This window comes from Globicephala melas, chromosome 1 (genome assembly GCF_963455315.2).
Source record: "Globicephala melas chromosome 1, mGloMel1.2, whole genome shotgun sequence".
Lineage (NCBI taxonomy): Eukaryota > Metazoa > Chordata > Mammalia > Artiodactyla > Delphinidae > Globicephala > Globicephala melas.
The window spans coordinates 714,057-733,550 of record NC_083314.1 but is presented as its reverse complement, the minus strand read 5'-3'; the positions used below and the strand labels follow the sequence as shown (position 1 = coordinate 733,550).

At 63.6% G+C, this 19,494-nt stretch overlaps 1 protein-coding gene across 1 annotated transcript in view; it reads left to right on the top strand.

Moving 5' to 3' along the window:
- The first annotated feature begins 680 nt into the window (after positions 1-680).
- Positions 681-19,494, top strand: part of LGR6 (leucine rich repeat containing G protein-coupled receptor 6) — a 95,926-nt gene continuing 77,112 nt past the window's right edge. The window contains exon 1 of the mRNA XM_030844414.2: positions 681-880. Within this exon, the coding sequence (XP_030700274.2) occupies positions 681-880 (200 nt within the window). The remainder of the gene's footprint in view (positions 881-19,494) is intronic.

The following is a 19,494-nucleotide window of genomic DNA, read 5'->3' as shown; positions in this document are numbered from 1 at the left end:
GTGGCGCCAGACTGCCGACTCAGGCCGGCCCGGACCGCCAGGTGGGCGCGTCCCCCAGCCGGGCGCCTGGCTCCATCCCGGGAGCAGGGTCCAGGGCTCCCGGGCTCCCACCTGACTGGGGCCGCGTGCAAGACGCTTTGTGAGTGGACGTCACACCTTCTCTAGTGGGGGGCCTGGGGCTCGGCTGGAAGTCTCCTCCTGTAGCCACCCGACCTCCACCCGCCCCGCGGCTCCGGCCCTTCACGGCCCACCTGGCGAGACAACCCCTCGCTCCCCTCCCCAGGAGCCAGGATGCGGCGGGTGACCCCGAGTTGTACTTCTGGGGCTGCTCCCCCCCCCCAAGTGGGTGACCTCGAACAAACAAGGTGCTTCCGGGGCCCTCCTCCGATCCCCTGTGGCCCCGAGGCTGTCCGCTCTGGCACGGGGTCCTGAGCCCGCAGCCCAAACGCCTGCAGGACCCGCTCTCCGCTCTCCGGGTTGTTTGCTTTTTTCTTTCCTGGATGAAATTCCTGCCAGCTCGGAGGGAAGGAGGGAAGGGGAGCGAGAGGCGAGAAAGTTCCCTGGCTCCGCCCTCCCCTGCCAAGCCCAACCCGTGAAACCCAGGAGTGAAGACCGCGCAGCGATGCCTGCTCCTCTCTGACTGTGCGCCACCGGTGCCCGCCGCCCTCCTGGCCGCCGCGATGCCCAGCGCACCCGGGCTCCGCGCCCTCTGGCTCTGCGCCGCGCTCTGCGCCTCCCCGTGTGCCCCCCAGCCTGGCCCGCGGCCCGCCTGCCCGGCCCCCTGCCGCTGCCACGAGGACGGCATCATGCTGTCAGCCGACTGCTCTGAGCGCGGGCTCTCCGCGGTGCCGGGGGACCTGGACCCCCTGACGGCTTACCTGTGAGTACCACGCGCTTCTCCCTGAGCACGCCTGGCTGCGCGCTGACCGGGCCGGCCTCAGTCTGGGGCATCTGTGCAGCTGGAGCCCTGAGGCCCAGGCATCTCCTGCCCTGTCCTGGACTGTGGGGCCGTGGCGGGGAGAACAGTCCCAGGCTGAAGGCCAGGCGAGTGGTGAGGTCGGGCTTCCCTGACCGGTTCCCAGTTGGCCCCTGTCTCGGGGCCTAATGGCGCGAGCCCAGGCTAGGTGAGAGATGGGTCTCCGGGCCCTGAGCAGAGGAGCCCAGACTGCCGCCCCTTCTCCTCTTGCCGGTTTCTTCTCCTGCAGAGCAGCGCCCAGGACGGTGGCCGGGGCTCAGTGGAGGAGAGGGGAGGGGCCCCGTGGGGGGAAAGATTGTCCCCAGCCGGGGCAAGGAGAACAGAGCAGTCACTTGAGCTGGGTGGCCTTGGTGGGGGTCCCAGAAGCCAGGAGAGGGGACTAAGCCACCCTCGTCTCCTCCAAGACGTCCCTGCTGGCTCCATCTCCCTCCACTGAGGCCTCTGGCTCCCCAGGGGCCTCCCTGAAGTCACGTCCCAAGAGGCCGCGTTGGAGACACTAATTTGTGGGCAGTGCCAAGCTGAAAACCAAAGAGCTGTTTTTAGAGTCTGAGTTGGGGTGAGATGGTGTGTGAAGTGGACCCCACTGGGGGCAGCTGCCCCTCAGGGCTTGAGGGCTGGGGGCTCTGGCCTGGCCACCTGGGCGGGAGGAGGGAGTGAGCGCACACTCCAGACCACCTGCCTCCCCCCTGCTCTGGGGAGAGGAAGGCTTCCTGGCTCAGCCCCGCCTGGGCCTCCATGACCTCTTCTCGGAGGAGGAGGGTCTGGGCCATCTGTCCCGGAGCTCTGTGGCTTTGGGCTGCAGGGCCTGGGGGCTCTGAGGAAACAGGAGCTCGTTTGTAGAGTCAGGCAAGTATTTGTTGAACTAAACGGGACCAGGGCAGCTCCCCTCCAGCCGTTTTACATGTGTGTGGGTGAAGTGGGTAGGACGTTGTCTCATTTGAAGACAGGGTTCTGTGGCTGAAAAGAATTTGGAAATGACTTCTGTGGAGCCTTTCTCTGGGGAAGCGGGAGAAAGTTCCCTTTTCCAGGCTGAGGGGCTCACTGGTCCCATCTCCTTCCCCAGACCCATCCTTCCTCAGGAGGACTTGGGGAAAAGACGACAGTGTCGCCGTCAGAATCCACGCTGCTGGAGGGTTGCCCCCACCGTCTCGTCGCTGTTCCCCTGGCACTGTCATGTCTGCATTTGGGGTTTTCTGAGCCGACCCTGGGTCTCCCTGGGGCCTGAGAAAGCCCCTCTCTCCCAGGACTCAGCCTGTGCATCCCAGGGTAGGAGGGAGGGTCCCACGTGGCCTGGGGACCTCAGCAGCAGGCCCTGGAATGTTGGAGGGAGGGGAAGACGCAGGGTCCCCCTTGGCCGCGCAGGGTCTTGTCTGGGTGGTGAGTGGAGTGTCTCTGCAGGGCGGTGGGCCTCCTTTCTCTGCCTCTCTGGAGAGTGGCCCAGGCACAAACGCACCGTGGAAGGGTGGGCGTGAGGGCCGCCCCCTTCCCTCCTCAGCAAAGTGAGGATACGGCAGTCCAGCCGCAAGTGGCCCAGCTCCGGCCGAGGACGGCCCACACTTTCATTGGCTGCTGGGGCCCGCAGGGCCTCTCGTCTGGGGCACCCAAGCCCTGGCCCCTTCCTAGCTCTGCCCCTGACGGGGTCACCCGAGTCCTCTGAGCCTCGGGGTCTGCGTCTGTACGTGGGGACAAGTGGGTGGTGGGCAGGCTAAGTGAGGCCACGTGTCATGTAAACTCCCCGGCACAGTGCCTGGCACATACGAGCAGTGCTGAACCCTCACGCGGGAGGAAATGGCACCCGGGGTGAGCGCAGAGCCCAAGGGAACAGGCTGTGGCGGGACGAGGGGAGGCGACCGCGGGGTGCTGGCCTCAGTCAGTGCCTGGCTGCTCCGGGTGGGGCTCGGGGTCCAGCCAGCTGTGAACACTGGGGATGGGGTGGGAGGACGTGGAGGAGAAGGTGAAAGGTCAGATGAGAACACGTGGATGTACAGGGGGCGGCCGGTCAGAGGGCGCCCTTGAAGACCTTCAGAAGGTGCCAGGGACGGAGCCGTAGGGGGCACCAGGGAACTCGGGGCTCCAGGAGACACCCAGCCCGTGCAAAGAGCTGCCCACCGCTGCCCCGCTCTCTTGGTCCCACTGCGTCTCTGCTCTGCCCTCACCTGCAAAGACGACGCTCCCTCAGGGTCGGACGCCCGGCTGATTGGGTTGAAGGGACCGACGCCAACACCCACAGGCCCTTGGCGTCTCTCCAACCCGTGGTCTCAGTGAGGCTCGTGGGGACTCATGAGGGTTTGGATGTCCTCCCCGGAACTCACCTGGGAGACACGGACCCCCGGCTCTGGGGCACCCGGAAGGTGGGGCGGCCCTTGCTCTATCCCGTCCCACGTCCGCACAGCGAGGGGACAGAGATATACACGTGTTGTTGGCAATACCCGGGGCTGTCCCTGACTTGGAGAATCTGGGTAGTATTCTGAGTCCCTCCTTTGCCCCCAGAGTTGAGCAGAGACAGGAAGCAAGTGGGGGGCCGAGCTGCTTGTAGAAGGCCTGAGGCTCGTTCGCTTGCACTGACCCCTCAGCACCCATTTCCATCACCTTCTGCCGCCGGGACGAAGGGGGCCCCCCGCTCCGCAACCGCCGTCAGGCAGCTTACTGCCTCCTTGGGACCTTACTCCCTGTAAGGCTGCTGTGACGACCGCTGACCTCGATGAAAGGTCAGACGCAGCGTGTGTGTAGGTTCTGGGTAGTTTCCATCCTACTCATCTCCGCCTGAGGGTGATGAGACGGAGGCAGGGCGCTGGGGGGAGCGGGGGTCCCAGCACAGGTGCCGGTCACGGCAGAGCAGGACCGCAGTCCTCACAAGCTGGTGACCTGGGCCAGTTTCCTCATCTGTAAATGGAGCTCATGCCTGCCTCACAGGGCTGTTGTCTGAATTCACTGAGGCGACGTTTGTAAAGGGTTTGGCACAGTGTCCGGCCCTTGGGAAGAGCCCAGTGTTAGTGGTGTTGTTATTAGGGTGACTGGGGCCAAGAAGTGTTAGTCAGGGAGGTCTTCCTGGAGGAGGAAGTGCGGGCTGGGCGCGTCTGTGTGTTGGGGGATGAGAGAGGAGAGAGTGGCTGCGGGGAGCCGAGAGGAGCCCTCTGGGGCCTGGAGACTTTAGTTTTCTCCTGGCCGGTGCGGACGCAGAGCTTTGAGGGGGGTGAGGCAGCAGCGGGTGGGATACCCCAGCCCGCTCCCCAGCGCAGCGGCTGGTCCCTGCAGGGCCTGTCGTCTGAAGAAGCAGAGAAACGTGTGGCTCCAGGGAGGATAGCGGCCTTGCGGGCTGCGTCTGGGAGATCCATGGGCCTCTTCTCATTCTGGACCTCGGAGGCCGCCCTTTCCGGGCCAGGCCTCCGTGGCCTTTTCTAAAAGATTCTAAGAGCCTGAGCTTCTCCCCACCCCACAAACTCAGGGTTTGAGTTCCAACCCTCAGCCCGTGCCAGAACATTTCCAGACCACAATGCGCACAGGTTTTGTTGAGAAACAGGGCTGGAGGCGCAGGAGAGATCGGCTCTGAGCCTCCTGTCCTGGCGCAGGACCTCCCCCGGGGAGAGCGGGGAGCCGCTCCAGGAGGAGGGTCCCCTAGGGACTGGGTGCCAGCCTTTCTATGAAGCAGAGCCGGGGTGGGGGGCGGAGTTGGCCCATCACGGGGCAGGCCTGGTGGGGGGGTCGCTGGAGGAGGGCGAGCGTGTCGGGGAGCCAACACCCCAGTTCAAAAGAAAGGCAGGAAGCAGCCCCGGGCGAAAGAAAAAGGAAACCTCTGGGCTCCAGCAACAGCGGTGTGGGCTCAGCGGGTGGGCGGCGGGCAGAGGAGAAGAAAGCCCGGCTCAGAGCAAAGTCGCCCGGCCCGCCCAGCCGGCCCCGCCTCTCCCCTTCCGAGGGCTCGACCCGACGGCTTCCGCGTGGACCGTGCCCACCAGGCAGCAGGCAGGGTGGGCGCGGTGCTGCGTGCCCGACGGGGAGGCCCTGCCCAAGCCCTGGGCTCCAGTCTTAGCACTTCGGTTTATGGGCTGTGTGTCCTCTGGCCGCTACTCACTCGCTCCAATGCTTCTCTTTCTTCATGTTGAGAATGGAAACGCCGACAGCATTCACTGGGAAGGGCGGTAGGAGGAGCCACGGGACAAAGGGGCAAAGCCTTGTGTCTGCTTTAAAACGTTGACCATGGGCGCTGTTTTTCTCAACCCTCCACTGCAAAGGACCCACTGAGGCCCGGGAAGGGTGACAGAAATGCCTGTGACGGGCGCAGACTTAGGGAGACAGAGTCTAAGTTCTGGAGCCCCATTGGGCTGCCTTTCCTCCCCCCTCCCTCCCCTTCCCCCCTTCTTCCCTCCCCCTCCCTCCCCATTCCCCCTCCCCCTTCCCCCTTCCCCTCCCTCCCCCATTCCCCCCTTCCCCCTCCCTTCCCTTCCCTCTTTCCCCTCCCCCTTCCCTCCCTCCCTCCCTCCTCCCTTCCTTCTTAAAAATTTACTTACTTTATTTTATTATTTATCTATTTTTGGCTGCATTGCGTCTTTGTTGCTGCATGTGGGCTCTCTCTAGCTGCGGCGAGCGGGGGCTACTCTTCGTTGCGGTGGCGGTGCGTGGGCCTCTCACCGTGGTGGCTTCCCCTGTTGCGGAGCACAGGCTCTAGGCGTGCTGGCTTCAGTAGTTGTGGCACACGGGCTCAGTAGTTGTGGCACACAGGCTCTAGAGCGCAGGCTCAGTAGTTGTGGTGCAGGGGGCTTAGTTGCTCTGCGGCATGTGGGATCTTCCCAAACCAGGGCTCGAACCTGTGTCCCCTGCCTTGGCAGACGGATTCTTAACCACTGTGCCACCAGGGAAGCCCCCTTCCTTCTTTCTTCCCTCCCTCCCTCCCTCCCTCCTTCCTTACTAATCAAGCCCCCTCCCACTGACCTTCAGGGAAATGACCTTCCCTGGAGCCCATTCTGCTCTTGGGTTCCTGATGGGGACAGGCGGGGGTGGGGACGGGGGCGGGGCGATGGAGGAAGTGACCATTGTCACAGGGTTCCCTGGAAGAGATGGGCCAGCCTGGCACCTGTGAGGACTCTTCCAAGAGGAAAAGTGGACTTCCAGGTGACTCCTGTCTGGAGAGTCCAGCTTCTCCCCAGAAGCCGAGTTCCGTGGAAAGAGCGGGTTCTCCGGTGCAGCACAAGGAAAGCTAGGTGTGCACGGCCGAGGCATCTGGCTCCTTTCTGCCCTGGGACACGCCCTGAGGGGCTGCAAGGACCCTAACGGCTGTGTGACCTTAGGAGCAGGGCGCTGGGCCCCTTGGGAAGGTACAAGGGACGGGAGTGCGGGAGAAATTTCCAACCCTCGGCCCCCACGTTGGAAAAGACAAGTTCCTGGAGCCAAACTGAGACAGATTTGCTGACTTGGGGGCTCTCAGAACTGTAGGGGCCCCTCTGTGCTGACTAGCCCCTTGGTAAAGGGGTGGTCCCCAATTTCTAGAAACTCAGGCCTCTCTTCCCGCCTCAGACATGGGAGAACAAACTTGGGCAGAGAGCAGAGAGTTATTTTGGAAGCAGCAGAAGGACACGGTGAGGAGGGGAGCTCGGGGTTGGCTCTGCGCCCCCCAGAGCCCTGCCAGCGTGGGCCCCGGGAGCGCTGGCGGCGGCGGCAGGCGGGGGTTGCCCCCGGCTGCCCTGCGGCCAGAGCCTCGGGAGCCGAGGTCTCCTTTGGGTCCCATTTCCTGCCACTACCTGCTTCCTCCTCAGAGCCAGCAAGGGGGGCTTGTACCCCGAGCTCTCCACGGCCTGGGAACCGGGGTCCCCTCTGAGTACCTGTGAGGTGTAGAGCCTGGGGCTGGGGCCGGGGAAGCAGCTCGCACCGGGCTTTCCGTCTCCCCTCTCTGCTCCGGCGGGTGGTGGAAATGCCTTCCTGGTTGCACTTTCCCAGGAAGTCCGGAAGTTTCTTCGGGAAAACACTAGATCTTGGGAGGGCCCATGTTTGGAGCCCCGCGGATGCACCTGGGCAGCTGCCATCACCCTGGTGGCGCTGCCTTAACCTGTCAGGGTAACAGTCGGCATTTACCGCCTCCATTTACGCGTGTAAACCCCTGAGGGACGCACCAGCTTCATCCCCACGTTACAGGTGAGGAGACCAAGCCCCTTGCTCAGGAGCCCACGAAGGCCGCCAGCCGGTGCTTGCTGACGCTGGGATTTCAGCCGCTGCCGCCTCCTAACCACATGCACGCTGCCTCGTGGGGCAGATCAGGGATGCTGGAGCAGCCCCTTAGAGCCTGTTTCTTTCTTTTCTCAGGAAGAGTCAGTGGTGGCCCTTATCCCTCCTGCCCTCTGTGGCCTCCGGAGCTGGTGGACGCGGGGGTGTGTCTGGGGGACCAGCTGCGGGAAGGCCCTGGGGGTGGAGGGGAGAGGCCTAGCCTGAGCCCTGGTGGATGGGAGATTCACACGGGTCGGTCGTGGGCAGGGCAGGCCCTCTGAGGGGAGAAGGCACGAGCCTGGGAGAGGGAAGGGCAGCTGGCCTTCTGTCCATGGCCTCATCCATCCCTCCCGAGGCAGGACCTTCCAGAGCAGGGCTTTCTGCCTCTTTCTCCTCAGGGAACATTAAAAAAAGAAAAAAAAAACGACAGCAATTCAAGGCGTTCGGCAGCTGGGGTAAATCGTCCAGCCTCTCCAGGCAGCATCCGGCCAGGCTGGGGGCCCCTGGCACACGCACACGCGGAGGCCCTGCTGTGGTGGGAAAGCGTGGTGTACCCCTGTCCTTGGCTTCCATCTCCTTCGCTCCCGTGGATGGGGGGAGTGGCCCAGCTCAGTGCCGTCGCCCACCGGCCTCCTGGGGGCACTGGGGTGAGAAGCTGAGGCAGACCTGCAGCGCCCTGGTCCTCCCGCAACTCTGTGGCCGGGGCTTTGCTGGGAGCGAGACCAGAGAGTCAGATCTGGAACAAGCCCCCGGCCTCTCCCCTCCCCTTTGGCCTTTGGGGTGCTGGAGGAGGTGGGCGGCCCTGGGGGTGTCCAGACGGCGCGGCGGGCAGGGTGTCAGGGATTTGGACTTGGTCCCAGTCTCAGAGCCGAGGCATATGGCCTCCTGGAGGGACGGGCAGCGGAGGTGCAAAGGGGGTCCACCGTCCCCGTCTACACCCCAGCCCAATGCATTGCTTTCTTAGGGGCCTATGGGCACCAGGAGCGTCAAGGTTTATTCCAATGCCCTGAGCGATTTGCAAGTTTGAATCACCCCCTGCCCCCCAGCCTGAGTTACCCTTGGCTCCTGGAAGCATCAAAGGCAGCCATCACCAAGGGCCTCTTACACTTCCTGTAGGAGGGACAGATGCCTCCCCAGGTGACCTGTGTGAGTCCAGATCTGCTTCACGCTCCTCGCACGCAGGGCAGTACGCTCAGTGGGCAGGGACGTCCCGGGGGCTAAGCCGCAGGTGCCGTGAGCACCTGTGCGCATCCTGCAGACGTCTCTCACTTGGGCTGCAGCCCCCAGCCTCGGCCCATTGGCCACTGCTTAGAGGTAAAGCCCTTGCCCGCCCCCACCCCTGGCTGTGGTGGAAGCGAACCTTCACTTACTCGTTCATTCACGGATGGGGACTGAGCCTCCCCGTCTGCCCAGACTCCGACCTGAAGGCTTTCTCTGCCTCCAGCCTCGTGGGGCCGGACTGCTCCCCGCTCAGATGAGGCAGGGGCACTCGGGGGAGGTGAGACCAGGGCACACGTCATACAGCCTGTGGGGGGGTGAGGCTGCAGCAGGCAGGTCCAGAGCAGGCGTGGCGAGGGGCGGGGACGGAGGGGCCAAGCCCATGCCTGGCCACCGCCCCCGGGCAGGCCCTGGGGGAGTCACTGCAAGGCAGGCGGTCGTCTCCCCCGCCTCCCCCAAGGAAGCTTGTGTCAAGCAGGCCCTGCCCGGGGGACGGAGAGCTGACACTGGGGGTGTGCTCCCTTCCTGAGAACTACCAGGCTGCGTTGCCGCCCACGTCTGCTCAGGGGGTGCCCATCTGTTTGTCCGTCTGTCCACCTGCCTCATTGATTTAGGCTCTTGATGTCTCTCATATGGGGGGTGGGTCTCAGGGAGGGGCCAGGCCTCCCCCTTCAGACAGGCAGGACTTCACTCCTGGCGCGCTTCTCCTCAGGACATCACACCTCCCTTCACACACACACACACACACACACACACAGAGACACAGACACAGACATAGACTCACACACAGACACATAGAGACAGACACACGCACACATACATACACACAGACTCACACATAGACACACACACACGCACTCACACACAGACACACGCCCCCACCCGGCTTGGGTCTCCACCCGCAGGGGGCGCCCTGCACGGGGCATGAGTGGCGCTTACAGGACCTGCCCTCGTCCTCCCCTGCCCCGGCTCAGGTCTGGGGCCACCGGGTGGGTGTTGGGGACCTAGAGGTGGATCGAGTGTCTGGGGCTGTGAGCCCCGAGGCAGGAGGGCCGTAAGCCAATCCCCTGCCTTTGTGGTGGACGCTGATCAGGAGGCTGGCAGGACCATTGTCAAGGACAAAAGCCGGAGGGAATGGGGACAGGCCGTCGGCCCTCAGGCTCCTTGGGGCGGACTCAGGAGCTGTTCTCCCTGCACAGTGACCACCCAGCGCCGGTGAGCTGGGGGCCTGGGCCGCCCCTCAGCCAGGCTGGCCCCCGGGTGGGCGGACGTGCGCCTTCCCCCCTTAGGAGCCACCCTGGGCTCGCGCTCTGCTGTCGCCACCACAAAGGTCTGAATGGCTGTTGAACAAGGGCCTCATTCTTATTTTGCGCTGCTCTCGCCCTTGTTTGTGGAATGAGGGTCTCGACCTGCCTCCCATCCCAGGTGTTGGTAAATTAAGGGAGTCCCGTCCTCCGTGCTTGTGCCCTGGATCCTGACTGCTTCTGTCCCCAGGGTCACGATGAACCATGACCTCGGGCAGGACAGGCTGGAGGGTGGGGCGGCGCCCCTTCTGAGGGACGCTGTGCGTGGAGGCAGCCCCTGTCCAGACGCACCCGAGGGGGCATCACTGCGGGGGGTTCCTTGGCCTGCGAGTGGCGTCTGCCGGGCGGGAACCACGGGCTGCCGTGCTTGGGGGAGCCCCGCACACCCCCGCTTCTGTGAACCGGCCAGCTGTCGGGCTCCAGTGGGCAAGGCCTCCGCGCGAACGGGGTGGGGTCGGGTGACGGTGAACGAGTTAATACGCGGAAGCGCTTGGAAGGGTGTCTGACACACGGTAGCCACTTGGCGTGGTCACAGTTTATTAAGTGTGTACTTAGTAGCGCCCGGCTGTGCTGGGCACTGGTATTACACTGAGAATTCTCCACCACAAACGAGGGGGAGACAAGGACTCAGTAAGTGGCTGTGCGCGTCCCCCCACCCTGCCGCCACCCTGCAGACCCCTGCCAGCTCGGCCCCTCCCCTCCCGGGTCCCCCCCGCGGCGGCGGTTTTCTCTGGCGTGTACATTCGGGGCTGCACGGTCGGGAAGAACGGGGGTGTCGACGGGCCCCTCCTCTGGTTTCGGCTGCAGTTTTGGGCGCCTCTCTGCTCAGTGGGATTGGGATCAGGACGCCCCGGCCTCCAGTTCTGTCTTTGCCCCCAGCTTGCTGAGAGCTTGTGGGCAAGTCCTCTGGTCTCTGGGCCTGTCTCCTGCTGGGTTGGTAGTTCTGCGTCCCAGGAGACCGTAGAAGCAGAGGGGACGGAGTGGGAGGAGGGATGCGAGTGAGGCCGAGGTGAGGGAGGGGCCCCGGTCCCCGAGAGGTGCAGCGTCCCCCAGCGAGACCTGAGATCCCAGGGCTGGGACGAGGCAGGGTTGAGTACAGGCGACTTATCCCATCTAGTGCCTTGGATATCCTAAAGCCTTTTACTCAACGCGTGGTCCCCACCAGACCAGCAGCCTTCCTCCTCTGGGGACGCATCTGGAGTGCAAAGGCTCAGACCCCACCCCAGACCTGCTGGGGCCACATCTGCATTTTAAAGTGTGCCCGGCACCAACCTCCAGCTTCTCCTTGGAATAAGTCAGACCGTCAGCTGGCCAGCCACTCCCTGCACCCCTGCCCCGCCCCGCCCGGGATTTTGCTTTTACCTAATTTGCACTTAGGTGGCGCCCCGTGACTATCACTGTGATTTACTGCAAGGATGTGGTTAAGAAATGGCTTCAGGCAAGAAGCCTGCAGCCCGGGAAGCGTGAGCTCGATTTAGGATACGAGGGGCCGACTGAGACTTCCCTTTCTCCGGGAAAATTCCCGGTTCTGCCCTAGGACGCAGCCCCCCTGGGTCTAACTCCTGTTCCCTCGTCTGTTTCCCACCCAGGCTGGTGGCCCCAGCCAAGCAGGGCTGGTGTCACCCTTGCACGTGGTGCTCAAACACATTGCTGGGATGAGCGAAGCGGCGAATGCACAAGTGAATGGTGGCAGCGGGAGGCGTGGTGGCCGAGAGCAGATGTGCTCCCCTGAGAGACAGGCTGCGTGGGAGGGCAGCCCTCACACCTGGGGCCGTGCTGGCCTGGCTCTACGGCAGGCCCGAGGTGGGGCGTCCACCCAGACGGCTGCGGCGAGGACAGAGCCGAGACTTAAGCTGCCAGTTGGCCGGTTTGGGTTTCATGGCAGTGAGACGTCTGCTCCATAAACCCTGCCACTGAGAAGCTTTTGCCTTTCCTAGTCATTCTCTTTACCATTTCTTTAAAAAGAAAACCTCTTTTGAAGGTTTCCATCCAGTTTCCAACAAGCTAAGACAAAGAAAGGTATGCAGGCTTGGATGGAGAGAGCGCTCTAGGGACCCGAGGCTTTTGGTCCTAGAGTCTGCACTGTGTGTCTGGCTCTGAAGGTCCGAGTCTGTGTCTGGCGAGATTTCAGGCTGGTGGGTCAGAAGGTACAGCCCTGCACATGCTGGGTGGGGACAGGCACAGGGGAGGGGGCAGCAGTGGGGAGGGTGTGTCCTACTGGATCCTGGGATGACCCGGGGCGCTGGGACCGATGGCCAGGGACCTCTGGGGTGAGTCTGAGAACACCGTGCCCTGCTGTGCAGCACATCTCAGCAGGTGTTTATTGAGCACCTACTGTATGCCAGGGGATGCACAGATGAGTGAGGTGAAAAGCCACACGGAAACACACATCCAATTTCAGTCCCACAAGGTAAAGGCTGGGAAGCAGAACCAGGGAATCCAGAGGGAGCCCTTAGCGACACCAGGTTCACGGAGGACTTTCAGAATGAGTGCCCCCCCGGCCCCTAACTTTTTAAACTCATTTTTATTTAAGAAGAGAGTACACGTGGCAAGTGTGTCCTGGTAAATTTCCACAAGCTGAGTACACTTGGGCAACCAGCACCCAGGCCAAGAAACAGCATCGACCGCCTCTCCCGGTCTACCCCCCCCACCCCCCCCCACCCCCGTCACCACACGCCCTGGGGCAGCCTCAGCCCTGGCTTCAGCAGCCCCGGCACCTTTCGCCTGTGTTTAGACCTCACGGGGATGGAGCACTGCTGTGTCTGCCCCTCCCCCTCGCCATGTTTGAAATCCTTCCATGCTACTCCCACTGCTGCCCGGTTCCTCACTGCGGGAGGACGCGGGCCGTGCGGACAGGCCCTCCGGTTTGGGGCTTTACAGGTGGGGCTGCCGCGAGCAGATCTGGATGGGTGTCTGGTGAGCACGGACACCCAGGGGTGGAACCTTGGGGTCACAGTGGATCCTAGAGGCAGCTCGGGGTTGCGAATGCGTTTCCTGGGGCGGGGCGGGGGGGAGGTGTGGGAGGGGCCTGTGGTCCGTGCTCCCTGCATCACTGCCAGTGGCTCCTGTAACAGAGCACCACAAACCAGGTGGTTTAAAACGGCAGGAATGGCTCTTGTGGAATCCAGGCGTCCGCGGGGCCTCATGCACCACAGCCTCCTCTAGCTCCTGGGCTGCCCGCTCCCGGGCTCGTGGCCGCCTCACTCCAACCGGCACCAGTCACCTCGTCACTGCCTGCTCTGCGTGCATCTCTGTGTCTCTTCTGGGGGCACTTGTCACTGGATTCAGGGCCCACCCAGAAGCTCCTCCATTTTAAGATCTTTCAGTGAATTTCACTGCAAAGACCCTTTCCAAGTCAGGTCAGGTGCACAGGTCCCAGGGATGAGGACATCTCTCTGAGGGCCACTGTTCGGCCCACTGCGGCATCTCTCGCTGCGGCCCTAAGCAGCCCAGCCCAGGCCCACCCTTTGCAAAACTCTCCGTCAAGCCGCTTTCTCAGGCCTACCCTGTCCCTCCTGGCCCTGCCCCAGGAAGCCCTCCCTGACTGTCCTGGTCCTCAGGCAGATGGCATTCCTCCCACACTAACGTCCTGGGCTCTGTCCGGCTGTGCCTGTGGTCTGGAGGTGTCCTCAGACTGGCCTCCTGAGGGCAGGGTGTGCCACCTCCCCTGTGTGCGCACAGGGACACATACCTCCCGTGCTCAGCTCAGCTCTGCACGTGGGTGCTAGGAGCAGGACCTAAGCTGAGGCACCTTTCCAGCAGTGTCCGGCCCAGGGCACCACGCCCAGTGGCGGCCCATCCCTGAGACCCTTCTCCCCTCAGACACCCCCCAAAGGGACCGGGCTATGTCCTGGTCCCAGGGCCTCTGTGGGAGTCCTGGTTACGCCCACAGCACAGGGAGGAGGGAGCCCAGGGGACCGGGAGGCACCCAGCCCTTTGCCTCTCCTTGGAGGAGGCCAGGAGACAGGAATGCCTTTGGCTGGGGACCCTGGCCAGAGATCAGAAGATCAAAGACGAGAAGATCGGGGCTGAGGTAGGTGGCACACTTCGGAGGCTGCGGAGAGAAGAAGCAGCTGGTGTCTCCTAAGGGCAGGGCTGACCCAGAAGGCCCTTCCTGCCCCCTCTCTGATGGAACCTCGCAGAGCTGCTTCTCCAGATGAAGGTCCTGGGGTGGATGCTGGTGAGGGCGGGATGCTGCATGCCCGGTGGGCAGGGCTGACCCCTGCATAGCAATTCCCTGAAGAGGGGCTACTGAATAACATGTGTAGGTGCAGAAGCCAAGGCACAGAGCTGGTATCAAGCATCTGGGAAGCGGTCGGGCCAAGGTCAGACCCGGCAGTCTGGCCCCAGATCCCACAGACTACTTCACCCGGGGAGAAGGTCAGTGCAACCGCAGCACGAGGAGGCAGGGCTGGACCTCAGGCAGGACTTCTCCCTGGGCGGGGATGCCAGTGGAGAAGTGCTTGTGCACGAACCAGACGGGTGGGGCTGGGGAAGAGGGCGGGTGGTCGGAGTGCCCGCCACAGGGGAGGACGAAGGTGGTGGGCAGGTGACCAGCAGCGCAGAACGTGGCAGGAAACGCCCCGGGACCGGGCATCGGGGCCTCAGGGGCCGATGGGAGGGACAGGTGAGGCTCCCGCAGGCAGGTGGGACCTCCCTGGGCGGAGAGAGCAGGGTGCGCCCGACCAGGTGAACCTGGAGGAGGGGGCGGGCTCCGGAAAGTCCCACCGGTCCTGGCAACGGTGGGGGGGGAGCGGGACACAGAGAACCTCCTCTCTCCCCCAATCCCCTCCTTTGTTCCCAAGCTGCCACCCCGCTGCCACGCCTTTCAGCCTCGGGCGGGCTGGGACCCAGCTGGGCTCAACAGAACCAGCCCCGCAGGGTTGGCTCTGCCACTTGCTGTGACTAGATGGGCAGTAACTTGATATTCCCAAGTCTCCCTTTCTTCACTTAAAAGGGAATAAAGAAGGCTTCACTCCCGGCCTGATAAAAGGATTAGACTAAATGAGGCCAAGGATGAGCTAGAGCCGACAGAAGGCACCCAAGCGGAGGGGGCCGGACCCAGCACGGTGGCCTCGCAGGGGCCTTGCTCTCCTGAGCCGCGTCTGTACAACGCGTCCGTCCCAGCAAAGGTGGCTCTTAGATGCTCTGAACGTCCAGCGTCCACTCTTTCCTGCTAGATTCAAGCTGAGAGTCGAGAGCACCATCTCACCGTGATGGGCGAGGCTGGGCGAGGGTGGAGGCTGGGCGAGGGCAGCTGCCCGGATGAGAAGGGGGCAAGGGGTCCTGAGGTGAGAGGAAGGCTTCCAGCTGGGTGGGGGGCGCCTCTGAATAGAGGGCCCGCTCCCGTTTTCCCCCCAGGCACCCCCGCCTCTTTATCTGGTGAAATAAAGGCCGCAGGACAGAGCTTCCGCCAAACAAACAGGGCCAGGGCTGGCTGCGGGCAGCTCCACACACAAAGCGCACTCCCTCCCGCCCCAGGGCTGCCGCGGTCCTCTGGCCGTGGCCCCTGCTCCCTGCTCCTGGGCGCCCTGGGGAGCTCTGATCCCCTGGGACGTCCCCGCCCTCCTCTCTGAGGGGCTCCAGGCCCACGGGGAGGACAGAACTCCTGCCCTCGCACCTCCACACCCCGAGGCAGAGGAGCAGAGGTCAGGGCAGGGATGGAAGGACGCCGGTGAGTGGAGGGCACTGAGCTTGCGGGACCGAGTCCCGGAGCAGTTGCTTTGGACCCTCGGCTCCAGGTTGATCCCAGCCAGGGCCGCCGTGTGGGGACCAGCCCCGCCGGGAGATGACAGTCTCTGCGGAGCCCGCAGAGGACAGAGGTCAGTGGGCCCAGCCCTTGTCACCGCCCACTTTTGTCACTGTCCCACCTGACTGGGCTCGGAGGGCAGGGACCCCGCATTATTGGACCCGGCGGCTCAGCACCTGGCACAGTGCCTGTGTGCCTAATAAATGCTGGTTGAATGACACACGGCTGGGCGGTGGCGTGAGAGGCCGGAGGGTGGAGGCATGTGAGCTGGGCCACGGTGAGCAGCAGCCCTGGCGGCGGGTTGGTCACCGCGTGCCGGATGCTGGCAAAGTGCATTTACCGGGGAGGAGCCGCGGCAGAGGGACGCGAAGTCCCTTGCCCCGTGTCACACAGCTGGCAGGCGGCAGAGCCGGGAAGGAAAGGGTCCAGGCCAACTGCAGGGCCGTTCCGGGGGCCGCTGATAGGACACCAAAGACACGCCCGAGGACACGCACTTCGTAGCCACGTGGCCAGCGCAGCCGAGGAACCGAATTTTTACTCTGATTTACTTTCAGTGACTTGAAATGTGAACAGTCGGTGCGGGCAGTGAAGGTCTGGACCGTCTCCAGAGGAGAGGGGCGGAGCCAGCCGTGTGGCTCCCAGAGCCTCTGGCCCGTTGTGCTCGTGGGCTGCACACAGCAGCCCTGACTGGGCCCAGGACCACCCTCCGGCCTCTCCGTGTGGGGGGCTCGGCTGGGCAGGCAGCAGGGACCCATGCAGGGGAAGCAGACACACAGGCAGCCTGTCCCATCTTCGCTCTGCGGTGTCTCGCCTGCTCTGGGCTTGGTGGAGGGCCGGCCCGCACAGCGTGGCTCGGAGGGTTAGGACCGACCACCGGGGCAGGGGAAACTCCTCTGATCAGGGCGGGGGCTCTGGGACCACCCCAGCTTGGCCACTTTGCCTGGCAGAGCAGCGAAGTCCCCTTAGGCTGAGGCGGCCGGCTCCCCAACAAAGGGGTTCCCTTGCAGGGTTGAGGGTCGGGGCAGGCCCGGGACCCTCTGCGCCTCCGAGGCTGCCCTCCCTCCCCCCACCCGGGCACCCACACCCTCGACCTGGTGTTCCAGCTGGCACTTTCCCTTTCCCAAGAAGCAGAAGGTGGAAACAAGGGTTTGGCCTGAAGTTGGTGCCAAACCTCCGTCTCCCGAGTGCAGCATCCTTGAGTGGGAGGCGTCTCTCCTGGCCTTGGTCTCCTTTCACCGCCGTCAGCCTGAGGAGACAAATCCATAGATGAGGTATCACGACACCGTGAGCCACATTCCCTGTCTCCTGTGGTCTTACAGCCCAGGGCTAAAATGCCCTACCTTTCCCCTGTCACGGGACGTTTAGGAATGTCGCCTTCCCTTGCTCTGTGCCCCCCGCCCGCCTGAATGGCCGGGGCACCTGACGGCGCTCTGGGTTTCCCGTCTCTCCCTGGTTCCCTCTGACCTGCACAAGCCTGGTCTTGGCTTAGAAACCACGGGGACCCCAGTGACCCCCGAGTCAGGTGCCAGCCCTCCCCGTCGGCGTCTGTCTTCCCATCCCCCACGCCGCCTGCCTCCTCAAGCCCTCCGGCCCACCCCCGCAGCCACGGTGGAGATGTCCTTACAAACAGGGGAGCCGACACACGGCAGCACCAAGCAGTAGCCCTTCAATTGAAAACTACAGTGTTGTTCTCACACGGGTTTGTGCAAGGCCTGTGAGCCTGAGGTTGTGCTGTTGTGTGTGTGACGGTGGATGCTTTTGCCCTGGCTGGAGCCACTCCTTTGTTGGGAAATTTGTGACAATTGCAGAAATCTGAGAGAACTCTGTGTCGACCAGTTAGGAGCCTCCAAGGAGACAGCCAGTACCAGTCCCCCTGATGAGGAGTCAGCTGACGGAGGAAGACGCGCTGTCCAGGCGCTGGTTTCAGGAGACACAGTTCTAGCCCCCATTCCATCAGCTGGCGTGGGGCCTCGGGGCTGGGTCCCCCTCTGTGACTGTCTCTCCTCTTGCCTGAAGAAGCACAGAAGCCATTCAGGGGAGTCTGGAAGTGCAGGAGTTCTGGGTGGCAGATGCTCCCAGCGCTGCGGAGCGGGCAGGGGTGCAGAAGCCCCAAGGTGCTCGGCCAGCCCCGTGTGCACGGCGATCCCCCCGTCTTCGGCGCCTTCCGTTCCAGACCCGCCTGTGTCCCACATACCCCTCTTTCTGCCCCCAAGGCCATCTCTCTCTACCCTCGCCCTTCTGAGTCCGGACGGACAGTTTAGAACCCAACGGGGAGAGCGGCGGCGGGAGCAGTTGGTGACCAGGGAGCAGGGTACAAATGCGGGGTTCGTCGCTCTGTGATAAACCCTCCCCAGGAACACTGCGAACTTGGGCCTGGGGCTGGCCCCACGCCGTCCGTGTCCCCCCAGCCCGGCACTCGGAGCCCACAGCCGCCCGTCAGAAAGGAAACCAGCGGTCTGGGGGGCTGGAAGGGAGGGTGACGTGGGTCTGACTGGACCAGGCCCCTGACCCCAGATCCGAGCCCTCTCTCCTGTCACCTGCCTCTTAGTGACACAGGAGGTCAGCCAGTGTCGTCTAGTGCCAGGGCTGCCAGCCACGGGCACAGAGGCCGGGCAAGGCTGTGGTCACTCACTCGGTATGTAGTGCAGCCCCTGTGTGCCAGGTACCCCCAGGCCTGGAGGCTGCAGAGGGCACTGAGATAAGTCCTTGCCTGGAGGGAGCTCCTGGCCACATGGGGCGTTGTGTCCTGATCATAATTCTGTTGGTGAGGGGCATTAATAAGAAGGCATGCTGAGCGAACCCTGAGTTTATTTTACTAACTCGTACAGTTTAATGACTCATGTAATTCTCACTCCAACCCCTGTGAGGCAAGTACCTCGTGATCCCTATTTCACAGATGCGAAGACAGAGGCTGGGAGGTGTCACGCGTCAGGGCCAGGCCCACGGGCTCATCAGTGCTGTGCGGGGTGGTGATGGGGGCATGGCAGCACCAGACACACAGCAGGAGCCCAGCTAATGCCCCCGCGGGAGCTTGAACAAAACCGCGTAGGACGCAGGACGATGCTCAGCTCTGCGGGGAGGGGGGGGCGGGGCGGGGCGCGGGGCTGGGAGGGCCTCACAGACACGGCCTTGGGGCACAGCCACGCCTGGGGACAGGGGCTCATCTCCCGGTCACTCTGGCCGCTCTTTACTTAGCTGCAGAGATGGGCCCTGCTTCCTGGTGTCTCTTCCAACCGGTGGGGACAGTCCTCCCAGGCCCACCCAGCAGGACCCAGGGGCTTTGCCTTCTGCTGTTTCTCCCGCTTATAGGAAAAATGCAAACAGAACAAATCCCCCAGGGCCCTTGGGTGTCAGCCAGATGGCCCTGGGGGCGGGTCTCCTACTACCCACCACCCCGTCCAGGTTTGGGTCCTGCTGCTCTCTGCCCCTCAGTTCCCCAGCATCTTCCTGGTCTCCACGGCGACGCCGCCTCTCCTGGCTTCCTTGGTGGTCCACTTGCTACACAGGGTCGAGCTCTGAGAACGCTTCCTGTGCTCGGGCTGCCAGCCTCACTCATCGATCCTCTCTGTCTCCCTGCCCATGGCTGTGTCCGGCCCAGCACACAGAGCCCCTCTGCGTGCCCCAAGGGCTGCTGGGAAGAGGCCTCGGGGTGGGGCTGCAACCCAGCCTCTCGCCCCTGCAGTTGAGTTGAGAGATGCAGCGGGCAGTGCCCACCATGAAACATGGTGCCTCGCGTCCAGAAGTGTTCAGACTTAAAGCAAGCGCGCCCTTCCGAGTGGCCCTCTCTGTGTAACTGTGTAGGTCAGGCACCCACAAAGCCCGTCCCGAAGAGCACTTGTGTGCCTGTGCTTGCGTGCGCGCGTCCGTGTGCGTGCGTGCGTGCGCGTCCGTGCGTGCGCGCCTGCGCGCGCGTTGGCAGCGCTCACAGGGCGGCAGCGGTGGGGCAGCGTTTGAGGCCAGGCCTCGGTGTCCAGCTCACCCACAAGCTGGGCCCCACACAGCCCCCCGAGCAGCCCGCGCCCTCCCGGCCAGGGACGGAGCCTCGCTCGCCCAAG